Below are 25,543 nucleotides of genomic sequence, written 5' to 3'. Positions count from 1 at the left end.
CTTTGTGTCGCACACTGTTTCATGTCTCGCCAATATGTCTGCACTATATCGGTAAAGCTTCGGTAATACAGTACGTGTTCACGGCTTTCGGCAGGTCGTCGTTGCTCGCGACACACGACAATGGACCCTAGACACACGCACTATGGGCGCCCGTCTAGCTTGTCCACAACGATCGAGTGTGTCGTTCTCTTCTCCAACTATATATATATATATATGAACGTGTTCCGCGTTATCTTCATTATGACACAAAGACTTCGCATACGTAGCGCTACGCCTGAATGCGTGGGAGTTGGCTCCAGCGCTGGGTCGTTGGGAGTGAGTTGCGTACGGAGAGATCCATCCCGTGGTGGACCCCACTCGCCGAGTCATAGCTCGCGCGAGGTCGTACGCAGGCTCCTGTACTCGGACCGCCCGACAGAGGAGTGCAAGCCGTCGGGTGTGTTTCAAACGAAACCGTCCGAGCCCGCATCCGAATAAATCCGGATACCGACCGAGCACATAGAACCGACGCCGCACGCGGCGCGGCCGGACGACTACGTTATAAATACTAGGTCGTCGTACTGATTAACGCCAACCACAGCACGCCTCAACGATGTCTTCGCCGCCGTTCCGTCGCGCACGCACTAGGAACGACAGCTCAATTGCAGCAGCGGAATCATCTTGTGCGCGAGATCGCACCTACTCGACAAATCAAGCGCACTTAAACAGTTCCCTATCCTCCTCGGTGCTGAGTTCGCCTCTGTTCCCAACCGCATCCGGACGTCCGGATAGGAATGTGAAAGAGTGACATGCAAGCAATTTCTAATCTGGCGAGCCATGCGAACCGAGGTCGTGCCAACCTTCTGCGCGCTCGCGTCCGAGCCGCTGCCGCCCGAATTCATCGGGCCACTCGGCGCCATCCTTGGCGCCGACGACGCGGACCTTCACCTCTTCGCCCTCGATGGCGATTACGTGGTGGGCGTGGCCTCGACCGCCGACACAGCCCACCTGCGGTCGGTCGCCGGTCTGGCGTACGTCATTCATTATACCGTGCGTGACACCCTCTTGGCGCGCTTTTGGCTGCCTCGCGCCGAGTCGCGCAGTGGCTATGACCACGCTGCTGCCCTCCAGCGTCTTCTCGGCGCGGTGGCGGCGACCGCGAGCGCAGTTCACCCGTACTTTACGCTCAGCGCCTTTCCCGAGCGACTCGTGCCGGCCACGTCGGCCATCGCACACGATGTCGCGTGGGTTGGCGACACGTATGAGGTCCACGATCAGCTCAGCATGGCCGGTATGCCGACGACGCCAAGCCACGCGCTCGGGCAGGCATGGGCCGACGGTGACGACGTGTTTGTCATGGACACACTCAAGGCAAGTGACGCGGCGCGCGTCATTGCACTCGCGACGGTCGAGTACGACGCGGCGTACATTGAGTTTCTCGCGTCGCATCCGTTCTACTCGAAATTTGCGCGCGTCGTGCGACTCCAAGCGACCGGCGACGTGGTCTCGTCCTGTGTGATCCACGGCGACTTCTCCCTCGGGCTTGTCTCGACCGACCCGACGTTTCTGCGCCGCGGGCTTGCCCACGAAGCCGTCCACGCGACGCTCTCGGCGGTCCGCACTTTCTTGAAGGAGAGCCCGATGCACGCCGCGCTCCAACTGCGCCCGTTCTCGGCCATCAAGGTCGGCAACACGCCGAGTGCCAAGATGATGGCCAAGTTTGGCTTTGCACCGCGCCCCAACGCCAATGTCGTCTGGATGGGCGTGCACCTCTAATGCTGCTGTGTTTATGCATGTACGTGTCTGTTGCCAGGCGTGATTGCATTCGTGCTGGGAGGGTGTGTTCTTGAATTCGATCTCCGCGACTGAGTTGATAGCAACGAGTTTTGGTCCGGAGTGAAGTGGAAAAGACGAAGAATTTGTCGGAGCTAATCGACCCGGCGCGGTGCGCTTGTAAGGGCACTACTGGACGGGCTTGTACATATATCGTAGTTGAGCGCAACGTTGGCATCTCACGATAATACGGGCAAACCAGCGAGTCCGCGGTGCCAGATTACCATCATCCAGCGATGTGATTGGTCTGAATAGACGTATTTTGTCCAATCAGAAGCGACGCGCTGCAAACAGCGCTCGCGGCGAGGGTCTCGGGGGCCACATCATGTTTTTTAGCGCACACGTATAAACGTCGCAAGTTGATACAAGATCCTTTGAAGAGCAGAGCGCACCAGGTTGCGTCGTCATTGGAGGTCGAGAACGCGTGCAAGTCGGGTCTTAGGACCACGAGCGTTAAAAAGCGCTTTTTATTTTCAGCCAATCGGATGCGCCCATTCAAGAATCGCGATCAAACCCAACTCGCCAGCTCAACTCGCCGGCCGATTTCCCCAACCCACCCATCCCGTACTAGAGTTCGGTACTCGTCATTATCCTATCCTGCACACGTATCCATCACTGATACAGTTATCCAGCCAACAAAACATGACTACTCGAGTGGAGTTAAGCAAGAAAGGCACCAGAGCGCAACCAAATCCGACATCGATTTTTTGGTCAGACGACGCAGCGGCAGCATCCAAGCTACACGTCGGCAACTAACATGATAGCTATAGTCAACCAAGCACGGTAGTTTCGTGTCCTAGTGAACGCCGCTGTCATTCCGTAGGAGGCAGCGACTGAGTTGATAACCCTGTGCGCATGCAATTACATGTGTTTTAGCATCAGGATGATCGTCATGGCCGTAATGAGCGCGAGGAGAATGCCTATGCACTTCATTGGCCGTGCGCTCTTCTGGATCGTCTCGGCCTTCTCAAGCTCGACGATGCCGGCCTGTGTGCGCTCGACGACTTGCTCCATGTTGTAGTCGATGCGGTCGAGGATCGTGCCTTGGTCGATCACGAGGACTGCGAGCTCCTTGAAGATCGTTGCGAGCTCCTGGATCGACGTTGCAATTTGCTGCACTTCGCGGTCGCGTTCGTTGATCAGGTCCTCGGCGAGCTCGACCTCGGCCATCTGCGCCTGCATGAACCCACCCTACGCCATGAAGCCATATGACATCTTGGAGCTTATGGCGCACAGGTCTTACGTCGAGGCCCGATGTCTTGGTCTTTTTGGTCTCCGAGAGAAACTCGAACTCGGCCGGGCCTTGGCGCTGGTTCTTGACACGGTCCAAGTACTCTTTCTGGCTCTTTCGAAAGTCGGCCGAGAGCGACTGTAGCTGCGTCGCCAGCGCGCTAGACACGAGATTACATCCTACGCTGCAACATGGCGATTGTACCGCTGGACGTTTTGTCGGGCCTTGGCGTCGGCCTCGGACACGCCGTCCTTTCCATTCATCTTGGCCTTGAGGATGCGCTCGGCGTTGCGGAACTCGCCCGTGATTTCGCCCGTAATGCTCTCAATCTCGCGCTCGTGGTCCGACTCGGAGCCGTCAAAGCGCACCATGAGCCGTTTTGTGTGCATCTTGCCGAGCTTCTCCACTACGTACATGCATAAGCCCAGGTGTCAATGCCAATATAAGGCGTACTGAGCAGCTTGACGCGCGCGATGTGAATGTTGACGTCCGTGACGGCGTCGACCCACGCCGGCGTCGGGCCCGCTGTCTTGGCCATCTCCACGTCGAGGTCCGAGCGCATGTCGTTGCGGATGAGCGAGTTGCCCTCCATGTGGACGTCCGGCGAGACCATCTGCCGGCGCCGGGCCACCTTGGCCTTGACGTCCTTGCGCAGCGCCACGTACGTCCGCGTCAAGTCCCGCGTCGCCATCGTCCAAAACTGACAGCAGCTATTTCCGTGCTTGGCAATACAAACACCAAGTGTAGCGCCACAATCCCATGACCGCACCCAAGTGGACGCACATGATTGGTCAAAATACATGCTATTCCAGCCAATGGCATCGCGACATTGCAATCGGAAGATTTCGATGCAGAGAACAACATCTCGCCGATGTCGACCTCCCGCCATCTCTGGCGTCGGCAGCATGGGATCAGCTGACGTGAATCGAGCAGCATATAAAGCTATGGGCTATGGAGCTGGAAATGTCCTTGGCCTTGTACCCTAGGTCCTACCCAGGGTACCATCGCACATGTAGTCACGCCTACGGATCTCCATGTTCTTAAACCACAAATGCAACGCGCTTGGCTCAGAGTCTCGATAGCAATCGCCGCAAGGGGTCCATTTCTTGGCGGCCCTGTTGCGTAGGCAGTTGGACGCAGTCAAGAGCCGACTTGTTGGTTCGGATGACACGCTCGTGGGCAGAGAAGAAAGGGCAGCGGGCCTCGAACTCCGCACCTCCTGCGAGTGATGCAGGAATCTACGGACTAGACAAAAGGTGGTTGGTTGACCAAGTGCCATATGCATCTTGACAGACGCGGCTTCGATTGGGATGGCAGCAGCTATGGCAGCTATGTAGTACTTGATGGAGGACGTGACCAACGGTCTACTAGGACCTCAAGTCCGTGACCTCGAGGTGTTGAATAAAAGTTGATGAACGGAAGTTGGGAAATGAAAGTTGGTGAACGAAAGTTAAAAGTGCTAAAACAAGAAAATTTCACATTGAATAGCGACAACACGCACCCTAATAAGGTGGACCCATCGGTGCTTCTAGTACACATTGTATACTGGTCTATAGTGTCTTTTCTTCAACAGTAGAGCTCGCTAGTTGCATGTAAGCGAGTTGACAGAGCGTTGCCTGTCGCGTTCTATCCGGCAAGATCGAAGATTCGAGCTGGGCCTTCTCCGTGGCGTTTGATTGGCTGTTGTTTAAAATGGAAGCGACATTGGCCAATCCGCGTGCACATGTCTATCTGTGGTCTGTCATTGGCTAAAATATCGGAAAAGCAGCCAATGGCAACCGATCATACCGGGCGGCCTGGTTCCAACTGACCATTTCGTGTTTGAGCATCTTCTCGTCAATGAGCGCTCGAGGTGGCGGACGTGGCGGCGGACGCTTCGAGAGCAGCGGGCGCGGTGGCCGAGACGGTGGACGTGGCGGTGGCGGACGCGGTGGTCGAGACGGCGGTCGTGGCGGTGGCCGCGATGGTGGGCGTGGTGGCGGCCGCGACGGTGGCCGTGGTCTGTCCCAGAGCATGTCGGCGCTCAGCTTGGCCCCGCCGCCAGCGCCGGCCAAGTCGGTGCTGCTGCGCTCGGTAACGAACACGTCGTACCCGGTCCGTCCCGGCTTTGGCACGGTCGGCAAGAAGACGGTTGTGTGGGCGAACCACTTTCGTGTCACCTTGAACCCGACCCACGGCGACGTGTACCACTACGACACGTCGTTTTCCATGGAAGGCAAGGCGCCGTTGAAGGAGCTCCCGCCCAAGCATCTCTGCGCCAAGGTCCTCATGCACTTGGTGACGCTGTTGAAGACGGAAGTCCCGGGCGTCGCGGTCGTGACCGACTCGATTCGCAACCTCTACGCGTCAACGCCGCTGCCGTTTGAGAAGCAGACGTTCAAGGTGACGTTTACGGACGACGAGCGCACGCAGACATTTGACGTGGTCGTCAAGGCGACGGACGCGGTCGCGGTCCGGACGAGCCAGATTGCAGCGCTCTTTGCGGGGCAGCTCAATTATACGCCGTACGACGCGCTCCAGGCGCTGGACGTGGCCGCGCGCTACTCTGCCTCGCTGCGCTACACGGCGGTCGGTCGCAACTTTTTCAGCAACGTGAACGCGCAGGCGCTCGGCGAAGGCGCCATGATGTGGTACGGGTACCACCAGTCGCTGCGCCCGACGCAGTCGCAGCTTACGCTGAACATTGACATGGCGGCGACGGCGTTTGTCGAAGCGATGCCTGCGATCAACTTTATGCTCTCGACGTGCAACTGGCCGGCTCTGCCGAAGACGTGGGGCAAGGCGCAGCACTCGCTCGCCAACAAGATGTGGCGCGGCGTCAAGATCCAAGTGACGCACCGCGGTACGCAGAAGCGCACGGCGCGCGTGAATGGCCTCTCGCCCAAGTCGGCGACCGACTCCAAGTTCAAGGACCACGACGGCAAGATGACGTCGGTCGCGGCCTACTTTCGCAAGCAGTATGGCGTGTCGCTGCGCCACCCGGAGCTGCCGTGCCTCCACATTGGCAACCCGGCGAAGCAGCTCTACATGCCGATGGAGGTGTGCGTGACGATGGAAGGCCAGCGCTTTGTGCGCAAGGTGAACGAGAACCAGGTCGCCAACATGATCAAGTTTACGTGCACGGCGCCCGAGGACCGCCGCCGCCGCATTGAAGCCCAAGTGCAGGGAGCCCATTTCGAAGCTGACAACAACCTCGAAGCCTTTGGCATGCGCGTGAGCCCGACCATGCTCTCGGTCGAGGCGCGCCAGCTGCCCGAGCCCGACATGGCGTACGGCAAGAACACGTTTGAGCGCCCAAGCAGCGGCCAGTGGAACATGCGCGCCAAGACGTTTCAGTCGCCGTCGACGTTCAAGTCGTGCGCGATCATTAGCCTCTGCGAACCGCGCCGCATGCCAGCTGACGACGTGCACGATTTCTTTGCTCAGTTTTTCAAGCAAGCGAAGGAGCTGGGCATGGGCTCGATTGCGATGCCGCCGGTCCTCGTGCGCAATGGCCGCGACGAGCCGATCGAAGACCTCTTTTACGAGGCTGTCCAAGCCGCGACCAAGCAGTACAAGCTGGCGCCGCAGATCATCTTTTGCATCAGCCCGATGCAAGACGCAGGCCTCTATGGCGGTCTCAAGCGCGCGTCGGACGTGACGTTTGGCATCCCGTCGCAGTGCATGCTGGCCAAGCACATTCCCAAGAAGAACTCGCAGTACATTGGCAACGTGCTCTTGAAGGTCAACGCCAAGCTCGGCGGCGTCAACACGGTGTGCAAGGACCCGCTGCCCAAGCTGTCGCAAGCGCCAACGATTGTGTTTGGCGCCGACGTGACGCACCCGAGCCCGCTGGACAAGACGCGCCCGTCGATTGCAGCGGTCGTGGCGTCGGTCGACCGCCACGCGGTCAAGTACGCGTCGGTCATGAAGGAGCAAGGCCACCGCGTCGAGCAGATTCAGGACCTCGAGGAGCTCGCGACCGACATGCTCAAGGCGTTTTACGCGGAAGCGCGCATAAAGCCGGCTCGCATTCTGTTTTACCGCGACGGCGTGAGCGAAGGCCAGTTTCAGATGGTGCTCGATTACGAGGTGACGGCGCTCCGCCGGGCCTGCGCCGCGCTCGAGCCGGGCTATGCCCCCGCGATTACGTTTGTGGTTGTGCAGAAGCGACACCACACGCGGTTCTTTGCGGGCAACGCGGCCGACGCGGACCGCAGCGGCAACGTGAAGGCGGGCACGGTCATTGACACGGGCGTGTGCCACCCGACCGAGCACGACTTCTACCTGATGAGCCACGCGGGCCTCCAAGGCACGAGCCGCCCGGCCCACTACCACGTGCTCTTGGACGAGATTGGCTTTACGGCCGACGAGCTCCAGCTGCTCACGTTTCGCATGTGCTACACGTTTGTGCGCTGCACGCGGTCGGTCTCGATTGTCCCCGCCGCCTACTACTCGCACCTTGTGGCGTTCCGTGCGCGCTTTTTCCAGCTGGATGGCGGCAGCGACACGGCGTCGAACGCCAGCAGCGTCTACAGCGAAGCCACGGGACGTCTCTTGGAAGTGCACTCGAACCTCCGTCGCCGCATGTATTTTGTGTAGCGACGTTGCTTTTTTTCCATATTTTCCAACATTTTTTTGCGTTATTCGAATGCGATACTTGAATGGTGGCACTGCATACTAGTAGTCGATAAATGGGTGGACTACAGTAATTGGGTGGCGTTCTGTCTTGCCCCGTACGTGTACAGTACATTGGCCATAGGAGATTTTGAAGTAGATTTTTGTGGAGGTTTTAGAAAGTATGATACAATATTGTCATGTGCAATCGAAGCGTGTCTGGGTAGGAAGGTTGACACTACGCGTGCGCGTTGACGTCGGTGATGGCTTCGCCAGTATCCGTAAGCTTGAGGCGCAGGAGGCGCGACGCTACCACAAGCGCTGTCGGGCGCAGCGCGGGATCGGCGCAGAGGCAGGCGGTCGCCAAGGAGCGCACCCACACCGGGCAGCTCGCTCGAAACGTCGGCGCCAACTCGCCAGCGCACACGCGGTGCACGAGCGTCGCCTCAGAGAGTGGCTGTCCGTTGGGCCCGAGCACCTCTGCGTACGGCAGCGCATGCGTGTCGAGCTCCGAGAGCACGACGCCTAGCAGATATATATTGTCATCGCGTTCAGCATACCGGGTTGATGTACCGAACGAGTACACGTCGGCAGCCGACGAGTAGTACTGTCCCTGCAGCACCTCGGGTGCGGTCCACCGACTCGTGCCGACGCCGCACGTCATTGTGCCGTCGGCGTCCTAGCATCCCATGCGATAGTTCAATTTCGAAAATAATGATATCGAACCTCGCGCGCAATGCCAAAGTCGGCGAGTTTCCACACCGCTTTGTCGCGTCGGAAGAGGACGTTGCGGGACTTGATGTCGCGATGGAGTACGTTGAGCGAATGCACGTAGACGAGCGCGTCGACAAGGTGCGTCACGCACAGCAGCTTGTCGGTCCACGAGAACGGCGCGTCGTCGAGCAACCGCGTGCGCAAGTCGCCGCCGTCCATAAACTCTTGGAGACAGACCACATCGGCGGGCTTGGTCCACGCGACGCCGACGAGCCGGACGATATACGGGCAGTCGAGGCTAGTAGGTCATGTCACGCAAACGAAGAAATGCGAATGCGTAGTACGTGGAGAGGAGAAGAATCTCGTCGAGGAAGCTCTTGACATTGGACGCAGAAATCTTGTGGGGCGAGAGCGTCTTGAGCGCAACCGTGTCGTTGCGGTACGTGCCTTGGTACACGGCGCCATGGCCGCCTTCCGCGACAAACGCGCCGACCTGAACCTCGCCAACTTCGACGCGGTGCAGCTGCAATTGGCTGAGCTTGGCGCGCAGATCATCGTCGCCACCAGCGTCCAAGTCGGTCGACCGGTCCGAGAACGACGGAAACGTGATGGTTCGCGTCGGGCGCTTCTCGTCGTCGTCGTCGGCCTTGTGGGCTGCCGCCCGACGACAGCGAAGCCGCATGACGAACGCAATGAGAACGACGAAGACGCCGACGACGGCAAGAACGACCCACGGCAGGACGCTTGCGGTGTGGGCCGGCGCCGTAATGACGACGGCGGGCTGCGCGACGCACGCCACAAAGTGCGTCTGAAGCACGGAGATAGCACCACCGGTCGCATTGCACGCCGAGGCGTTGAGGGTCGTCGACCCGAGAAGAAATTGGTTTGGCGGAAGGCTGTTGAGCGTCTCGTACGACGACGGCGTCAGTGCAAAAGTCGTGAGGTGGCAGTCCGAGCAGTTGCTACATCCATCGACGCCGATGAGGACATATCTCTAGGATCGCAGAAGTTTCAACATACAAGAGGGTGACGCTCGAGGAGAAGTTCACATTGCGGATCGTTGTGAGCGGGTTGCCGCTGAAGTACCTGCATACACCGCACGTTCGATGACAATAGCGTGGTCGTCAGTACGTACAGTCGCTGTGTGTCGAGCGTGAGGTTGACTAATTGCTCAATGCGGTTGTTGTCCAGGACACTAGAGCTGCCATGAGGTGATGCGACCACACGTGACGTACAGCGCAAAGGTCGGGATCGGGATCGGCGCCACGTCTGTCAGCAAGTTGTTGTCGGCCCAGCTACCGACGCATGCATGATGAGGAATGAACTTCATAGCAGACGACAATAGGACCTACAATTCCGACATGCGTTTGGCCAGCTTCATGGTCGGAAGGCGCGTGAGGCGGTTGAAGCGCAAGTACCTACCCCACGGTGGTGAAGTACAGTCGGTACGGCAGCTCGCACAGTTCGGTGAAGAGCGCCGAAGACGGCACCGGCGGCAGCGCGCTCATGTTGCATCGCTCGACGCCGCTAGACACTCATGGTATGAGTCTATCGCGTTTCTTGTCAAGTCGCACAAGACGAAGAGGTAGGGCGGGAAGCGGAAGCTCTCATCAAACACCAAGCGCGGACTGTCTTCGAAAAACCTACGGCCCGCAAGACAGTGTATCATGTCCAATTCTGAGTGCAGTAGCGAGAGTGGTACGTACAGGCGGCTACCGCTGTACGCCGAGAGGTCGCCGACGCGCGAGACGTTGGCGACACGCGACTTGGCCGTCAGCGCCGCACGGGCGACCGTGGTGCACGTCCGGTCGACGTAGCAGAGCGTGCTGTCGGTGCCTTCGCAGGCCGAGCCCGCAACCAGCGTCGCCGTCGGCGCCGATGCATTGGGGCAGGCCGTCTCGCCGGCCACGGACGTCGCCAGGAACAGAAGCGCTGCCGTCGTCGACCACATCCCGACACAGAGTATCCGTATGATTGGCATTCGCAGGCAAGGCTGTCCGGATAACATGGAGTGGTGGCATGGACTGGCCAGCGACTGCACCATCAACGGCCAGCTCGTACACCTGGCTCGCAGCGCTGAAGAAGCCGACTCGATCCTCATCGTCGTCTCGACTAACCGGTTCGCACACCGCGAATCGCCAGCCGCGGAGGGCTCTTACGGCGTCCGGTTCATGCATACTTGTACGACTTGCATAGGGACTACGCATGTATCCCCATGGCAAGATCACCAAGTTATATAGGTATGTATTAGCCTAGCTGGTGGATGCTAGGTGGACGCGATCTCAATGCAAGACGCGAGACGCATGTGCGAATTGTGTTTTTTATTATACATAACGTTTGAAAGCATTATCTAATCCTGCGGTTTCTCAACGAAACGGCGGGTTAAAAAAAGCGTCGGCTCAGTGGGCAAAAGGGCGGCGACGGGGCATGAACCGGTACAAGATCACGAAGCAGCTCGGCGATGGGACGTACGGCTCGGTGCTCAAGGCCGTGAACCGGACGTCGGGCGAAGTCGTACGCCACCATGCGCATGAGGAGCGAGGAAGACGACGAGGGTCCATGCATGTAGGTGGCCGTCAAGAAGATGAAGAAGAAGTTCTACACGTGGGAAGAGTGCATGGCGCTGCGGGAGGTCAAGGTACTACATGCACTTCCTACGACAAGGTCAAGGATGCTCATCCATGGACGCCTAGTCGCTCAAGAAGCTCAACCACCCCAACATCATCAAGCTCAAGGAAGTGATTCGCGAGAACGACGAGCTCTTCTTCGTGTTTGAGTTTATGGAAAACAACTTGTACGAGACGATGAAGAAGCGGAACCGCCATTTCCCCGAGTCCAAGATCCGCAACCTCATGTACGTCGAGAAGGAAGGAAGCATGAATCCTGATGTGGTCGCTGCGTCTAGGTACCAGATGCTGCAAGGGCTGGCGTTCATGCACAAGCACAGCTTCTTCCATCGGGACATCAAGCCCGAAAACATGCTCGTCAAGGGTGACGTCGTCAAGGTCGCCGATTTTGGCCTGGCGCGTGAGATCCGATCACGGCCGCCGTTCACCGACTACGTCTCGACGCGGTGGTACCGCGCGCCCGAGGTGCTACTGCGTTCGACGACGTACAACTCTCCGATCGACGCCTGGGCCATGGGCTGCATCATGGCCGAGATGTTCACGCTGCGACCCCTCTTTCCGGGCTCGAGCGAAGGCGACCAGATTTACAAGATTTGCTCTGTGCTCGGGAACCCGACGCACGCGAGCTGGCCGGAAGGCATGAAGCTCGCCGCGCAGATGAACTACCGCTTCCCGCAGTTCGTGTCGACGTCACTTGCGTCCATCATTCCGCACGCGAGCCCGGAAGCGATTCAGCTCATGCAAGACTTTCTCAAGTACGACCCAAACCAGCGACCGACGTCGAGCCAAGCCCTGCAATATCCATTTTTCCAAGTGAACGCCAACATCCCACCGTCCATCCCCACCCCCAACGCTCCGCAACAGGCCACATCGCTGGCGGGTACGTTCACGCCTACGGACAAGTCGCCGTCGACCACTCCCGGCGTCGCCCAAAAGACACCGACCTCCACGACCCACGGCCCGTACCCCCCGCCCGCATTTCAGCCGGCCGCACCGAGCGAAAACTACTCGGCCAACGCCAACTACCGCACAAGTAATAGTGTCAACTCGGCGTCGGGCAAGGCCGCACCGCGTAATACGATGGCGGCCGCGGCCAACACAATGTTTGGCAGCTCGTCGCTTGAGCCACTACCGCCGGCAAGTGGCGGCCCCGACAACTCGAGCGTGCCCGGCAGTCGGTACACGCGCCAAGCGCGGTATGCACCCGGCATCGGGGCGGTGGCGACCGAGAACAACGACGCCAACAACCCCGACGCGTCGCTCTTCTCGGGCGGGAAGCGGCCGTTCCAGTCCAGCTACAACCCAACCGCGCCGATCAAACCGATCGCCGCAACAACAGCAACGACGAACGGTGGTCTCGGGTCCCAAATGTACAGCCGACACAACTTTTAGCGCGCGCCGCGTCGCTGTTTGGACGCCGACATTGCGACGCGGTCTCGTGTGTGTGTCTAGGATCTTCTTCTCGATTTGGTAGCTAAACAGGTGCGGTGCATGCTTTCGGTGTGTGCTCCATTTCGACGACAACGTATATGGGCGGAGGGCGAGACGATGGAGGATCGTCGTCCTCGAGGTGATAGCACTGCGTACGACACGACCGTGTGGAAATGCATCACAAGCACCCTCGACGAATCTCGGTGCAGCGCCAGGCGCGTCCACTGGTCTCGGCTACGCTTGAGGACACGGTGATGATTCGACCGGACCTTTATTTCTTGAGAGCGGTACCAGCTTCACCACGCCTGCGCCTGTCGAGAAATCGAACGCGCCGACGTCCAGAGAGACGCGTGCCATGTGTCTTCGCACCTGCGGTTATCTTCAACGATACACCACCGCATGCCACAGTTATTAGCCGGCAGCTGCCGCCGGCGTGTGAGAAGGTGAAGTTGCCACTTCCAAATCGTCAACCACGGCATGCTACGGGCTACTATTCTCCCTACGTCGACGTCCGGAATGGCCAGAGCAGCGCATTTGGCTCCGTCGCACAAACGGGCGCGATCGTCCCACGGCGTTGGCAGCACGGATGCCCACGACGCCGACGCACCTGTTATCCAGGCTGTAATATTAGTTTGGTGCAGCGTCAACGCTGTCTATATAGTAGTGCCTCGTACTCTCGTACGACGACGACCCGAGACGACCTTCTTGTCTGCACCGCTTCTGCCCTTCTTCTGGCTCTTGCTCGTTGCTGCTTAGTTACGATACCTTGGGATCAATCAGCTCGCGACAAATAATAATATTCCACGCCCCACTTTGCAATTTTGGGTTCAGCATAGGATGCCGATCGGGCTCAGCACGCCGACGCAGCCCGCCCACCACTCGATGTACTGGTCCAGCCGCAAGCCGGCAGCCGCGACAACAACGACCGCGAGTGGGCCGTGGGGCTTTTCCAGCAACATTGCCGACCTCTCGGCGTCGCAGCTCGGGCGCCGCGGCCGGAAGCTCGGACGCTACATGCATGCAGCGATTCAGCGCGAGAACGACGCGGTCCAGCTCAAGCGCGTGCAGTATGGCAGCCGCGCCAAGGTCAGCATCACGGCCGACAGCAAGGCCCACGTGCAGTACGTCCATTGCGCGCAGGTGCTGCCCGCGTCTATAGACGAAGTGCTGCGTCTCTTTTGGACGCCGCAGTGGACCTCAAGCGACGCACTGTGGCACGCAGTCTTTGCCGACGATACAGCATACGTTCGGTCGGTTGCCCAGAGCGACGCGTCGTGTGCCGAGCCGGACGCCGAAGCGTCGTCGTCGTCGTCATCGTCGTCCACGACCATATCGACGCCGACAGCACACCACGCGCATGCGACCGAGACGCTCGCGGCCGGATTGCACCGCCTCCGGTACGAAGAGAGCGCGCGAACAGCGCGCTTTGTGACCAAGTCCAAGCCCAAGATGAAGGAACTATTGTACCTCGAGCACTTTGCGCGCCTCGACGACGGTAGCTACATCTGGCTCGTCAAGTCCATCGACGATCCCGATGCGCTCGTGCTCACGCCACTTGTCCGCCGACTGCAAAACCTCATGATGGCGTGCCACATACAAGCGGTTGGCGACCGAACGCGTCTCAGCTTTCTCGGTGGCTACTGCTTTGTCGACGGCCTCCAGGACGCCGCAAAGCGCTTCCTCCTCCGCGCCGCCGATGCTTGGGAGCATATCCCTCGCCTCGTTGTCGGGACTCGCCTCGCCGACTACCTTGTCGAGCCCGCGCTGCATGAAGCCGGCGACTCTTCTGTCCAAGACGGCTGTCGCGTGTGCTTGACGGGCTTTAGCGTGTTTCTGCCCGCGGTCGTTTGCCGTCTCTGCGACCATGACGTTTGCGCGTCGTGCTCGGTTCTCGAGACAACACGGCAGACTCCGATCGCGCTGCGAGTCTGCGCGACGTGCGTCGATGCCATCAAGGTGTGGTCGCCCATCCGCCATCGACGTCGGCCAGCGCAGATTCTCTCGTCGCCCGTCGCCCGGCGGCGCGCCTGCTCCAGCGCCCAGCTCCACGCCCTCTCGTCCGATTTAGAGCTCGCGATCCTCCTCCAGATCATGGCCGCGATTACCGTCAAGGCCATCGCGTGCAGTAGCGCCAGCGTACATCTCGCGACTCGAGACGGCGTCCGACTCGTGGCCATCATCGGGCCAGCGCCCGGCGACGCGCTTGTGGCCCGCGCCATCGACGCCGGCGGTAGCATCGTGGATGACGTGCTGGATGACATGACGCTGTCATTACCGCTCCCCGCCGACGTTCGCTTTTACCGTGGCCAAGCCATCTACCTCTCGAACGGTGTCTGCATTGGCGCCGTGTCGGTGGCCGACGCTGCGCCGCGCCGCCTCGATGCGCCGGGCGTCGAGCACTTTGAAGCCTTCGCCGAGACCGCGGCCCGGCTCATTCGCGCGTGGCCATCCATGATCGTGACAAAGCAGCGTAGTAGCTGCAGGTAGTCCTGAGTAGAGAATCAAAACGATGTGGTTGAAGGAGGTTGCATCTGATTTCGCCTTGAAGTAGCACATAGGTAGGCCTGCCCATCGCGCTCGGTCGACGCAACCTCGGACGACAGACTAGGCGGCCACCGGCGCTGGCTACTGCGCGGGTACCTCGGCCTGCCTGCCACCCTGCCGCAGGCCGACCACAAGAACCACGGCCTCGCTTCTAAAAATATTTTTTATTTAATTCGGTCTCAGGATCGCTGAAAATTCCACTGCGTCGACGCAGCTGCGAGTGGAAAAAACGTAGGAAAATGCGCGCAAAACCAGTCCGTCATCACGTTAAACGTTAAACCGAAACGTTTAGCGCCATTGAAACCGCAGGATAGGATACACAGGTCGGTGGCCGTGCGCCAGCGATGTCACATTGCTGCTATGCGGTGTCCCTTGCCGGCATCGAGTGCGTATTGTCTGCCCTTGCGAGCAACACCGTAGACGAATATGAACTGATTTAATTCGTCCTAGAAATGATCCCATAGCATCGTTGCCGCCAGCGAAAATGCTGGAAAATGCAAGATCTATGGTCTTGTCCTCGTAGAACAGCGCCGTCGACTGCACGTCGGAAGCTGATTCGCCTGTCAAGAAGCAGTCGTGGGTCAAGCTTGGGCGATACTGGTGCTGGGCGTCGCGCAAGTAGTGTTTGTTCCGAAGTGCTCCGCCTGGCGAGGCTTCTGCGGCCACAAGAAGCCGCCGCGCGCCGATAAAACGCAATACGTCTTACGCGTTAAAGTCGCCGACTTACTCTTTGTATCGCTCTGCCGGAAACGGGATTGCCAAGGTTCAACCAGGTCGACCAATCATATGGTCGATCGGTCCTCCATACAAATTCCAAGGCAAAAGGGCAGCTGGAGTTTATTTCGATTTTCGTCGACAAGTTGAACCGCGGGCAGCGGCAGCAGCATGACGATGACCGACTTTGAGATGGACGAGTCGGACGTCCTCTTCGGCGGCGACGACGACCTCATCATGGACCACGTCGAGCCCGACATGATGGACTACCTCCTCGACGAGCAAGTGCTGCAGAAGCTCAAGGAACCTGCGGGCCATGCGATCCCGGGCGCGCGCGCCGTCGTCGATGCGCGGACCGAGACCGACCAGCTTCTGCGAAGCCAGTCGATGCCCAACAAGTCGTTTTTATCGGGCGACGAGCAAAAGTGGCGCATGAAGTATCTGAGCCGGTTGCACATCGCCAACGGCGGCGACGAGACGACGCGCCACGAGCGACGCAGCCCGACCGAGACCGAGACCCGGCGGTTGCGGGCCATGTCGATGGCGCACCCGTCGTCCGGGCCGATCCAGATCCCGTTGCATCCATCGTCCACGCCGACGCAGTCGACCGTGCCGATGGTGCCACTGCCCCACGGACGCAAGCCGTCGTACGATAGCGAGTACGACGACGCGGACCGGTACCGGCGGCATTTAGACCACTTAGACAGCATGGAGAAGGACGACGACCAGGTACGATGATGCTTCGTGTACCAAGGTGGTATCTTACGCATCGGCTGTGCGTAGTTTATTCCTCCGCACCAAATGATCGACCGAGGCTGCTTCTCGCTCGGCATGAAGCATCACTTCAGACAAAAGCCAGGCAACATCTAGCTGGCGACAATCTCTCTCACATATATATAAACCGTTGGTAGTTGGTATCTGCATCCTCCGACTTCCTCCGTGGGTGCCGCCGACGCCTTGGCGTCCCTACGTGCAGTGCCACCACCTGGCTCATACAGTGTACCTCTCGGGGCGCGGACCATCGCGGTCGCGAGGGTGGCAACTGGGTCAACCCGGCGCACGCACGCCCGTGCTGCGCCAACCTGCCCAGCTGTCCTGCCCACGATGAGCACCGGCGGCCAAGCGATACCGGTTGTCTTGAGAGGCCAGGCTTGTCATTGCACTGCGCAAAGTGATATGCTCAACAATTCCCACTGCCTGACGACATCTGCTGCTTCAGCATCATGAGCGGAGGAGGAAGGGGCAGTGCTCTTGACCAGTCAAGCTTGCAGGAGGCGCTGCTTCGTCGCCCATCGTCATCGACTGCGTCGCGAAGCTGCATGTTGATGTGGTCGTTCGATTCCAGCCGGCCACGACGACGAGACAGCCATCCACCAAGCAGGATGGGCGTGGCCGCCACCCGCACACTATTCACGAGACAGTAGGAAATAGAGTGGCCAAGAAACGATTGTAGCGTTTTAATACTATTTCGTAATACACGGAGCACATAAAATAATGTGAGTATGTTACGCATCCGTGTTATAACGCTGCCACGTGCCAGCGCTCACAGTGTGACCAACGCGAGAGCATAACGCAGCATGGCCGACGACGAGGGCGACGTGCTGTACGAGGGCCTCCTGCAACTGCGCTTCGCGCTCTCCTTGTACATGCGTCTCGCCCATGCAGCTCTTGGTCTCATGCATCTGTGTAGCCAAGAGTACTACGGCGTCTTCACGGACACGGGCGTGCTGCGGCTGTATGCGGACGAAGCCTCGGCCACCGCCCGCCCCGGCACGACGGTCAAGCAGACGCGCGTCGTCAAGGTCAAGGTACGTCGCCGCCAGATCCATGACTGCACATCACGCGCAGCTCTCGACCTGCCACGTAGGAGTGGAGCGGCGAGACGATGTTTGGTGCTCACGAAAACTCGTTCAAGATCGTGACACAAAAAGGTAGCGAGGTGCCGGCAGCCGCGCGCAACCGCATCGAAGGCACGCTATGGGTCAAGTCGATCACTGCGGTGACCGAGCCCGAGAGCCACGAAGGCCTCAAGCTGCAGAAGCACAAGCGGAAGGCTGCGCGGGCGCTCGAGAAGGAGAAGAAGCGCCAGGAAGAGTACGAAGCGCGGGCCAAGGCCCACCGCGCGCTGCCCACCGTACCGTCGGGCAAACCGGACGTGCCACCGATCTCGTACCTGACCGACCCGCGCCGGACGCGACTGGACGCACGCAACTTTCCCAAGTACCGGGAGCACCTCAAGGCCCACAAGATTGAGACGCGCTTGACGGCGTCGCTCGACGAGGCCAAGAAGGAGGAGGAAAAGAAGAAGAAGAAATCCAAGCGCAAGAAAAAGGGCGACGACGACGACACGGACGACGTCGAAGCGCCGACCTCGGACGTGCCGCCACCGCCGCCGCCAACAGCGTCGTCATTGGCACCGCTGCCCGCGCCCGGCGCCATCGACTTTGAAATGTGCGCCAAGTTCAACAACCTCCTCAAGCTCGGGCTCTCGCATGACGAAGTCAAGAACTTTATGACGGCGGAAGGCCACTCGCCAGCGGTGCTCGACCAAACGAGCCAGTATTTAAGCCAGTCGTCGCTGGCGCCGCCGCCGAGTCAGACCGCCGAAGCTCCGCTGAAGGCACCCGGGTCGCCTCTGAAGAAAGCGCGGAAATCGAGAACGCCGCACGGCATGCCGCCACCGTCGCAAATGACGTCCGCACCGGCACCGGGTGTTGAAGCTCCGCCGCCACCGCCGGCGCGCAAGTCGCTCCTGGATCAAATCAAATCCGGGTTTAGCTTCAAGAAGAAATCTTAAATCTTCATACAGTAGACAATCTAATAGCATGCTCTCTTCTGTTTGACCGAGAAGAGCGCTCGCTCCAGAGCTTGCTCGGCTCTCGGATATCAACTGCAGATAGCTCACCGAGGGCGTAATGGCACCTTCAGCGCTGCCACCGAGCGTGTCAGCAAGGACGACTCGTATAACATGGTCAAGCCGATGCGTACCCAAGCGCGAACTATGACCCCCAAAATGGGTCTACGACCCAGTACATTACGGTAGCCAACGCTACGTCCCTATATGTGAAGACAGGGCGCTGACAATACAATTTTGGTTACACATAGCACATCACGTCCGCTACACGGACTCGATGTAGGTGGCCTCGATACGCGTGTCGGTTCGGCGAACGCTCTGGAGGATGACGTAGGTGCCGGCGGTCTGCAGCGCCTGCAGAAAGGCCGCGACGACAAATGCTGTCGCGTTGGGCGCGACGGAGGACATGACGACGGCGGCGATGGTAAAGAGACCTGCAAACACAACGTCGAGGCGCAGCTGGAACTGGAGGACCTCCTCGGCCCGCTTGCGTGTGAAGATGTCTTCGCTCGAGACGGACGGCGCATGTGGGCTCACAAACCGAAGCGACGTGGCCTGCACGACGGCCGCGAGGAAGAGAAAAACGATCGCAATGTACGCGGCCGTGCACGTTGACGCTTCGCACTCGGGCAAGACCGGGCTCAAGGCGAGCCACGCGCCAGCAATGAAGAGCGTCAAGGCGCCTGCGACGCCCGTGAAGCGCTTGACGTTGTAGCTGTACGACATGTCCATGATGGAAAAGTAGAGCACCATACACGCGACGCCGCCCGCGACTTTGCCTGCGATCGCGTCCTTGAAGGGCACGGTCGCTGCGCTCGCGATGAGCGCGCAGACGCCGACGGCCTTGCGCCCGATGGACTCGCGCTTGTAGAGCACCGTCTCGCTATCGCCGTCCAGCATCGTCTGCAGTCGAGTCGGATCAGACAAACGCCAGTCCAAGTTCAAGGTTTTAGTCGATTGACGCGTTGGGTCCAAGGACGTTTAACGATCAACGTCGTGGGGGTGTTGCTGTCCGATACGTTTATTTGTACAAAGAAGCGTGGCGACGACTGTGGCAGCGGATTATATACCAAGGACACGTACACTTATGGTGCGCCGTTGAAAGGCCTCGCAAAACGCGGTGGCTGCATCCTTGTCTGACGACGCATTGTCAAAAACGCGTTAAATAAATGGGTTAAACACTCAGATTGCCGTTTGGTTTTGATGGGCAGGCGCGTCTTCCGGATAAGCAGCAAATCGCAAAAGACCATCATTCTGTACCAGCCAATCAAATCGGCCAGACCGAATCACAGCGTGGCCGATCCATTGTTGTTGGAGACACAGCGAATCTGACAACTTTATGGTTATCGATAGCTCGTCGTCACCTCGACCGGCCTAGCAGAACATATATGTTCGGACACTAGGCAATTGTACTGAGCTCGGTCGTACTAGTATACTTCTTGGGGCGCTTGATGCACCGTGCGCCATGACTCTCGTCAAAGCTTGCCGTGGGCTCCGCCAATTGCCTGGGACTGGGCGCGGCTTGGTCTTGGGACGCTCGAAAACCCCACGCCGTTGCATATGTCGCTTGCCATCTCGCCGTTGGAGTTTGTTCGGATAATAATGAGGCATCAGCCTGCCAGCTCACAGACATCCGCATACAGAAATCGAATCCAACGGGCGCTTTGCCACGACCGGTGGACATTCTCCTACAAGTCATGTCGGCGAAAGACGGCGCAAGGTCTGCTGCTTGTCCACGCACCGCGTAGACCTTTCGGTGCTTGCTTGAAATAGCGCGGTACGTCTGCCTTTGCTGCTGGCAAGGCGAGGCATGGAGCAGCCGGTGGTGACGCTGTATGCGTCGACGTGCTAGTCGTAGCGCTGGCCTGGGCGGTATCGCGTCAGCGAGATGCTTTCGATCACTGGTAGAGAAGAGCCCTGTACGTGACGATTGACGCGGTGAAGAACACGTTGTGCGAGGGTCGTTTGGCGGGGAGCTGCGCGGATCGAGGTACTTGGAGGCTGGGAAAGCGCCCACCGACGCTTCCAGGACGCCTCTGTACTCGAACCCGAGCGCTGCGCATTCGGTGGCGCTCAACGTGCGATTTGGGTCAGCTGGAGGCTGTACGACAAGAGCTGTTTGTGAAAGTAGAGAATGAGCCGGTCGTGGGCCAGTCGTCGCTGCCATCCAAGGCATCGCACTCTTCCGCGCGCGCTTCCACGAGCGCCATGACCCTAAGAAGCACCACAAGATACACGAGGAAGGCTTGCGGCATGGCCAAGGCCGCGGTTCGACGAGATGACGTTTCGCGCTTGAATGAAGCGATGGAAGATTCCAGTGTGGGTTTGCCGACCGCTCAAGTTTGCTTGCGCCAGATCGGCGGTACCGCTTGGCCGATTCCAGCGTGGGTTTGCCGACTGCTCAAGTTTGCTTGCGCGCCAGATCGCCCTTGGCCGAGGCGCTGTCTTTTCTTGGTCGATGCTATGCGCCTCCATACCTACTAGGGCCATTGCGACGATCCTTCCTTCTTCGGCGCTGCAGAACTCTGGTGCGTTGAGAAATGAGTTTCAGTATTGCTCCTCCATTCCGCGGAACACAATCGTCAAAGGGACTTGCCCGGCCAAAGCGAGCGTGCGTCGCTAACGAGCTGCGAGCCCGGCGCAACAAAGACCAACTATGAAATCGAATGCATAAAGCGCTACTACGCGAGGGTTTTGGTCTTTCGCTGGAGCAAGCTCTTGGACAGCCTACGCAAAAGTCGGCGAGATCCACTTTTCAGTCGCTCGTCATTGGCCACGTACACAGCGAGCTTGTTCCGAAGCGGCAACGACGGGAGGCCGGTCTCGACCTGATTGCTTCTTGCGCCGCTCGCGAGTTCATTGTCGAGGTCCGCCATCGAGCTTGCATTCATGGACCGACGGCGTCGCTGCACACTCGGGGGCCCGTCGAGCTACAACGCGGCGATGTCTTTGCGCTGTTGCCGGAAACACCTACCTCGGGACGCTCGATGGCACCGCAGATCATCATTTCCAGCTGCCGGGTGGCCGAGGCTCGCTTCGCCGGCGCTGTCTCCACCAAGAGATCCACACCCCGAATGTCGTCGGTGGTGTGGTCGACATCGATGGCCATCACAACCTTGCGACGGGCATTCGTTGTTGCCACTGGTGCCGGAAACTGCCACGTGATTATACGCGTCAGAGCCGACACATCACGACCCAGGCACGCCCGAAGCGACGAGACGTCGTCGGCGCAGCAGGTCAAGAAGAGGTCGAGCGCAGGCGCCGGTACACCGTCGTCCTGCTCCAGGCTCCCAAGGGCCGTGTCGTTGATCAAGGCCTGGAACGCCTGCGTCTCGAAGAAGGCGCGATAGAAGGTCGTCGTCGTCGCGTACAGTTGACCAAGAAAGGCGTCGGCATCAAAAGTGATCGCAACGGCCGCCTGGCGCTGGCGACTGTTGCGCCGACTGTGCTGTGGCGACCGCGGGGCTGCCAGTTGCGGCGCCGGCGTCGGCGTCACAACAATGTACTGCGCATACCCGCGGAAAAGGTCAACAAAAAACCCTGCAAACGCGACGCGCACGGGGTCGACCCACGGCGTGATCGGCGTCGTCGTTGCCGGCACCACCTTTGGCACTGGCGCCACAGACAGAAAGGCCGAGGTTTGCACGCGAGCAGCAAACCGACAGGCGTTCGGAAACGGACGAGGTGCATTTTGAAAGCGAAGGCGCAGTGGTCGTGGCTGCGTCCGAAGAAGATCGCACGTCGCCTCGAATGAGAGCGAGAGCGTCGAGACGCCGTTGACACTGAGGAGGAAGCTCCCGATGTGCAGAACGCCCGAGAGCGCAGCCGGCCCCGGGAGACCATTCTGGAGCTGTGGGAAGGCCTTGACGACGGCCGATGTCGGGTGCGCGACGTCGGCGCCAGTCGCCAGCAGTCGCACGTGGGTCGGCTCGAACGTGATGCCGAGCTAACTCCGACGCATCAGTACTCGTAGAATGTCGCCTTGAGGCGTACAGGTCCGGGGCCAAAGGTCACGTCGACCTCGGACGACGCATCGTCGATGCGAAGCACATCGGACGTGCGAGCGTTGCGGCGGGAGCGAACGCGGTTGGCGTCGGCTACACGACGCATTGTCAAGACCCAAATGCAACGGACCATTGAACCTGTGGGGGCGCTCGCAATTGGCTGGTGCAAGTCGAGAATGGCTTGCACTTTGCACTGGAGTAAGGAGACGGCAGTCGGCGGAAACTTGGCCACGGGGTGGTCCAATGCACTTTGGAGCCCGTGGCTGCCGTGGATGGGGCGCACGACCTTGTCCTTATCGAGGTGGATCACGACGCACGAGGCAAAGACGTCGGCGCCGCTCTTGGTCGTGAGGTAGCTCGTGTGCACGCCCATGAAAAAGGGTACCGGCGCCTACACACTAAACGTTCAAATGACATTCGACGATCGAGTCGACCTGCAAATATTCAATGAGCTTCATCGGCAGGAGAGGAATGTACACGTGCTCCCACGCAAATGGGTACAGCAGCGCGCAGAGCGCTTCGCACACGGGCGTGAGCAGTCCGTGGTGCTACACATTCCGAAGGTTCGCTTGGGTCTTTGGAAAAAGATGAAAGCCATACCGACGAATGGATCAAGATGCGCTGCTCCAAGAGCATGCAGTTCAAGATGAAGATGATGTTCTTGATGCTGAGGTGCTGGAAGAGGAGCTGATAACACGCATCGTCGACATAGCCGAGGCCGCTCGTGTGCAGCGTCTGCTGAAACAGCAGTTGCCCGTGGATGTAAAACTCGGTCGTCGCGCCAACGACGGGCGCCGGCGCCCGACGCACCAAGTCGACGATCGCGTCGCGCCACGACGTTGCCTACATATATTCAGCTACCACGTCGACGTCTGCCAAAACTGCATGCCGGTGTGTCGTCGTGGCTGCTGTGGTTGTTGTTGGCGGGATTGGCTTCGAGGAAGGCAAGGGCTCCGGCACGGGGAGACGCGAGCCACACGTCGTCGGGGTTGGCTTCCTCGGTAGCCTGCGCGTGGTAGATCCATCTACTGCACCCTGAACTCCTGCCGCGAACGCACGGAGCGTACCCCAAGGCTTCTTTGAAGAGCCCGAAAAGCGCAAAATGGGAGATGAAGCAGAAGACGCGCGGTAGACACAGCGTGGCGTCACATGCGTGCGAGTACGTGGTGAGCGCAAAGCCGTAGGCGCGCGACCCGTCACCACCCGTGAGCGTGAAGGCGTGGAACTTGGGTGTCTTCTCGTACAGCGCGCGGTCGCGGAGGTCGATCTTGTCGGGGAGGCAAAACTACTCGCGTCCATGAGAGTGCCGAGGTGCAAGGTCGAGGCACAGACGTAGCGGACACCGTCGGGCAGCGGGAACCCCGGTCGATCGAGCGCAGGTACCCGGTGGGCGATCGAGCGCACGGGCGTGCCAACGGGGTCTACGAACCATGGACAAGTCGAGTTGTGGGAATGACGACGACGCATTCGCACCGGCAATGACGACCTCGAGGAAGTAGTCGACGAGACTTGGCGCGAACATGACAGTGGGTCGGCGTGTGGAAAGGCGCTGCGGCAGAAACCACCGAAACGGCAAAGCACGGTCGAAGGTTTCAAGATCGAAGATTCGGCGATCGACGAGGTGCTTCTGCCTTTGACGATGCGTGGCTGTGGTCGACGGCCCACCTTCTGTAGGCCAAGGTACGACCATGCATTCGAGTTACGCTGCTATTGCGTGGGTCTTGGCTAATACTGTGCAGCATGCCATCTCGCATCTGTGTTCGTGAGGTTCAACTGCATCCAACGGCAATACCACGCGGCCATATTGTATTCGATTCATATCTAATCGCCACGGATGGACTTGGGGAACATGGTGTACGCTTCGGGCTGCGGCTCCTCCCAGTCGTTCAAGTACGTAAAGGTCTCGACCGGCGGCGCCTCAGGCACGGCGACGACGAGGCCGTCCAAGTCCTTGGTCAAGATGATTTCCGTGCCAAGGCGCGAGTTCTTGGTCAGGTCCTCTTCCGGCACGTCCTCAAGGATGCGCGCTTCGCGCTCGGTCGGCGCCGGCAGCTTGTGCACCCACTCGTTCGAGACCACGACGTGCGACAAGGGCGACGACGGGCCTTCGCCAAAGAGGCTCTCAGTGAACTCGGGCGTCCGCACCGCGCTGTACGCGGAGCCACCGCCGCCTAGCGAGTCGTCCTTGACGATGTCGAGGCCCGACAACTGGCACGCCTCAAAGAGCGTCTGGCCGACGCGGCCCTGGATGATGTGGCGGCTGCCCTCGTAGTCGAGCAAGGTCACGGCCACGAGGTGGTCGCGCACGAACTGCTCGGGCACGTGCTTGGGCGCGTGGGACCCGAAGCTGCGGGCGGCAGTCTTGGCGAGGACACGGCGCAACATGGAGCAAGTGACTTTTTGTCTCCACCACTATTTTCAGGCAAAGTCGGCGAAACTTTATAGATTCCAAACTTCGATTCGATACTTCGATAGACCTACACATCTCAAATTCAACTTCTTTTGAACTTCGGAAGTGCCCTTCGAGGCAACGCCACCGCGCTCGCGCGCCACGGACAGTGCGCAACCAAACCAGGACGTCTCTTGGTACTACGACCAAGACTCATTACGATTGAGAGAGTTCGTTGGACGTGGCGTGGGTAACCGCGCGCTGTCCCGACCCGATTCGAATATATTTATTTTCACAGGTTTTGGAGCCGCTCGTTGATTCGCTGGATTCATAGTGGAATTGACCAATCCGCGGTGTGTGTCATTTGGCGCCGACCTCCGACCACGATCTTGATCGACGAAGGTGGTTGACACCACTTAGCCCTCCGGACCATGTGTGCGGCGCCAGCGCCGCGTCACCTGTCTTCCACGATCGACGCTGCCATCATGCTAGTAGCGACGTGTTTGAAAGGAAGAGAGGCCAGGAAGAGGCTATTCCTGCTCGGTGCTCCGTCAGATCTGGAATGCAAGAATCATGAAGTGAGTCCCAAGGTGTGTGATAAAATACATTCGTGTGTTTCGCATCAGC

The 25,543-nt window shown here is 59.3% G+C and overlaps 11 protein-coding genes across 12 annotated transcripts; 6 read left to right on the top strand and 5 right to left on the bottom strand.

The window, feature by feature from the left end:
• Window positions 1-807: 807 nt before the first annotated feature.
• Window positions 808-1,916, top strand: SDRG_00199 (hypothetical protein). Its single transcript, XM_008605666.1, has one exon. The coding sequence runs from the start codon at window positions 817-819 to the stop codon at window positions 1,753-1,755; it is 939 nt and encodes a 312-aa protein (XP_008603888.1). The 5' UTR covers window positions 808-816; the 3' UTR covers window positions 1,756-1,916.
• A 556-nt stretch (window positions 1,917-2,472) lies between these two features.
• SDRG_00198 (hypothetical protein) lies at window positions 2,473-3,772 on the bottom strand. Its single transcript, XM_008605665.1, has 4 exons — window positions 3,497-3,772; window positions 3,248-3,449; window positions 3,056-3,203; window positions 2,473-3,003 (listed from the first exon to the last, which is right to left on the bottom strand). The coding sequence occupies exons 1-4, from the start codon at window positions 3,732-3,734 to the stop codon at window positions 2,674-2,676; spliced, it is 918 nt and encodes a 305-aa protein (XP_008603887.1). The 5' UTR covers window positions 3,735-3,772; the 3' UTR covers window positions 2,473-2,673.
• Window positions 3,773-4,866: 1,094 nt separating this feature from the next.
• SDRG_00197 (hypothetical protein) lies at window positions 4,867-7,756 on the top strand. Its single transcript, XM_008605664.1, has one exon. It carries the CDS (start codon window positions 4,883-4,885, stop codon window positions 7,622-7,624), a length of 2,742 nt encoding a protein of 913 aa, XP_008603886.1. The 5' UTR covers window positions 4,867-4,882; the 3' UTR covers window positions 7,625-7,756.
• Window positions 7,757-7,774: 18 nt separating this feature from the next.
• SDRG_00196 lies at window positions 7,775-10,314 on the bottom strand. 2 transcript variants are annotated; one of them, XM_008605662.1, is made up of 11 exons: window positions 10,060-10,309; window positions 9,928-9,996; window positions 9,815-9,880; window positions 9,706-9,771; window positions 9,589-9,648; window positions 9,489-9,548; window positions 9,374-9,439; window positions 8,698-9,315; window positions 8,366-8,651; window positions 8,213-8,318; window positions 7,775-8,164 (listed from the first exon to the last, which is right to left on the bottom strand). In XM_008605662.1, exons 1-11 carry the CDS (start codon window positions 10,302-10,304, stop codon window positions 7,878-7,880), a joined length of 1,929 nt encoding a protein of 642 aa, XP_008603884.1. In that variant the 5' UTR covers window positions 10,305-10,309; the 3' UTR covers window positions 7,775-7,877. The 2 variants fall into 2 exon arrangements, with proteins under 2 accessions (XP_008603884.1, XP_008603885.1); XM_008605663.1 differs by having other exon boundaries at window positions 9,706-9,880; window positions 10,060-10,314.
• A 436-nt stretch (window positions 10,315-10,750) lies between these two features.
• On the top strand, window positions 10,751-12,479 carry SDRG_00195 (CMGC/RCK/MAK protein kinase). Its single transcript, XM_008605661.1, has 4 exons — window positions 10,751-10,867; window positions 10,923-10,991; window positions 11,047-11,207; window positions 11,259-12,479. The coding sequence occupies exons 1-4, from the start codon at window positions 10,781-10,783 to the stop codon at window positions 12,370-12,372; spliced, it is 1,431 nt and encodes a 476-aa protein (XP_008603883.1). The 5' UTR covers window positions 10,751-10,780; the 3' UTR covers window positions 12,373-12,479.
• A 758-nt stretch (window positions 12,480-13,237) lies between these two features.
• On the top strand, window positions 13,238-14,948 carry SDRG_00194 (hypothetical protein). The gene has a single exon (XM_008605660.1). It carries the CDS (start codon window positions 13,249-13,251, stop codon window positions 14,896-14,898), a length of 1,650 nt encoding a protein of 549 aa, XP_008603882.1. The 5' UTR covers window positions 13,238-13,248; the 3' UTR covers window positions 14,899-14,948.
• An 847-nt stretch (window positions 14,949-15,795) lies between these two features.
• Window positions 15,796-17,169, top strand: SDRG_00193 (hypothetical protein). Its single transcript, XM_008605659.1, has 2 exons — window positions 15,796-16,398; window positions 16,453-17,169. The coding sequence occupies exons 1-2, from the start codon at window positions 15,841-15,843 to the stop codon at window positions 16,537-16,539; spliced, it is 645 nt and encodes a 214-aa protein (XP_008603881.1). The 5' UTR covers window positions 15,796-15,840; the 3' UTR covers window positions 16,540-17,169.
• A 28-nt stretch (window positions 17,170-17,197) lies between these two features.
• On the top strand, window positions 17,198-18,519 carry SDRG_00192 (hypothetical protein). The gene is made up of 3 exons (XM_008605658.1): window positions 17,198-17,311; window positions 17,360-17,477; window positions 17,537-18,519. The coding sequence occupies exons 1-3, from the start codon at window positions 17,247-17,249 to the stop codon at window positions 18,464-18,466; spliced, it is 1,113 nt and encodes a 370-aa protein (XP_008603880.1). The 5' UTR covers window positions 17,198-17,246; the 3' UTR covers window positions 18,467-18,519.
• A 159-nt stretch (window positions 18,520-18,678) lies between these two features.
• SDRG_00191 (hypothetical protein) lies at window positions 18,679-19,474 on the bottom strand. Its single transcript, XM_008605657.1, has one exon. It carries the CDS (start codon window positions 19,421-19,423, stop codon window positions 18,788-18,790), a length of 636 nt encoding a protein of 211 aa, XP_008603879.1. The 5' UTR covers window positions 19,424-19,474; the 3' UTR covers window positions 18,679-18,787.
• Window positions 19,475-21,056: 1,582 nt separating this feature from the next.
• SDRG_00190 (hypothetical protein) lies at window positions 21,057-24,090 on the bottom strand. Its single transcript, XM_008605656.1, has 11 exons — window positions 24,001-24,090; window positions 23,860-23,948; window positions 23,595-23,812; window positions 23,417-23,552; window positions 23,128-23,370; window positions 22,962-23,075; window positions 22,666-22,918; window positions 22,517-22,620; window positions 21,498-22,469; window positions 21,305-21,453; window positions 21,057-21,250 (listed from the first exon to the last, which is right to left on the bottom strand). Exons 1-11 carry the CDS (start codon window positions 24,047-24,049, stop codon window positions 21,205-21,207), a joined length of 2,373 nt encoding a protein of 790 aa, XP_008603878.1. The 5' UTR covers window positions 24,050-24,090; the 3' UTR covers window positions 21,057-21,204.
• Window positions 24,091-24,216: 126 nt separating this feature from the next.
• On the bottom strand, window positions 24,217-24,965 carry SDRG_00189 (hypothetical protein). The gene has a single exon (XM_008605655.1). It carries the CDS (start codon window positions 24,910-24,912, stop codon window positions 24,349-24,351), a length of 564 nt encoding a protein of 187 aa, XP_008603877.1. The 5' UTR covers window positions 24,913-24,965; the 3' UTR covers window positions 24,217-24,348.
• Between the last annotated feature and the right edge of the window lie 578 nt (window positions 24,966-25,543).

The sequence above is a fragment of the Saprolegnia diclina genome (genome assembly GCF_000281045.1).
Source record: "Saprolegnia diclina VS20 unplaced genomic scaffold supercont1.1, whole genome shotgun sequence".
Classification (NCBI taxonomy): domain Eukaryota; phylum Oomycota; class Saprolegniomycetes; order Saprolegniales; family Saprolegniaceae; genus Saprolegnia; species Saprolegnia diclina.
The sequence above is the reverse complement of the archived record's forward strand: the minus strand, read 5'-3'. Positions and strand labels throughout refer to the sequence as shown.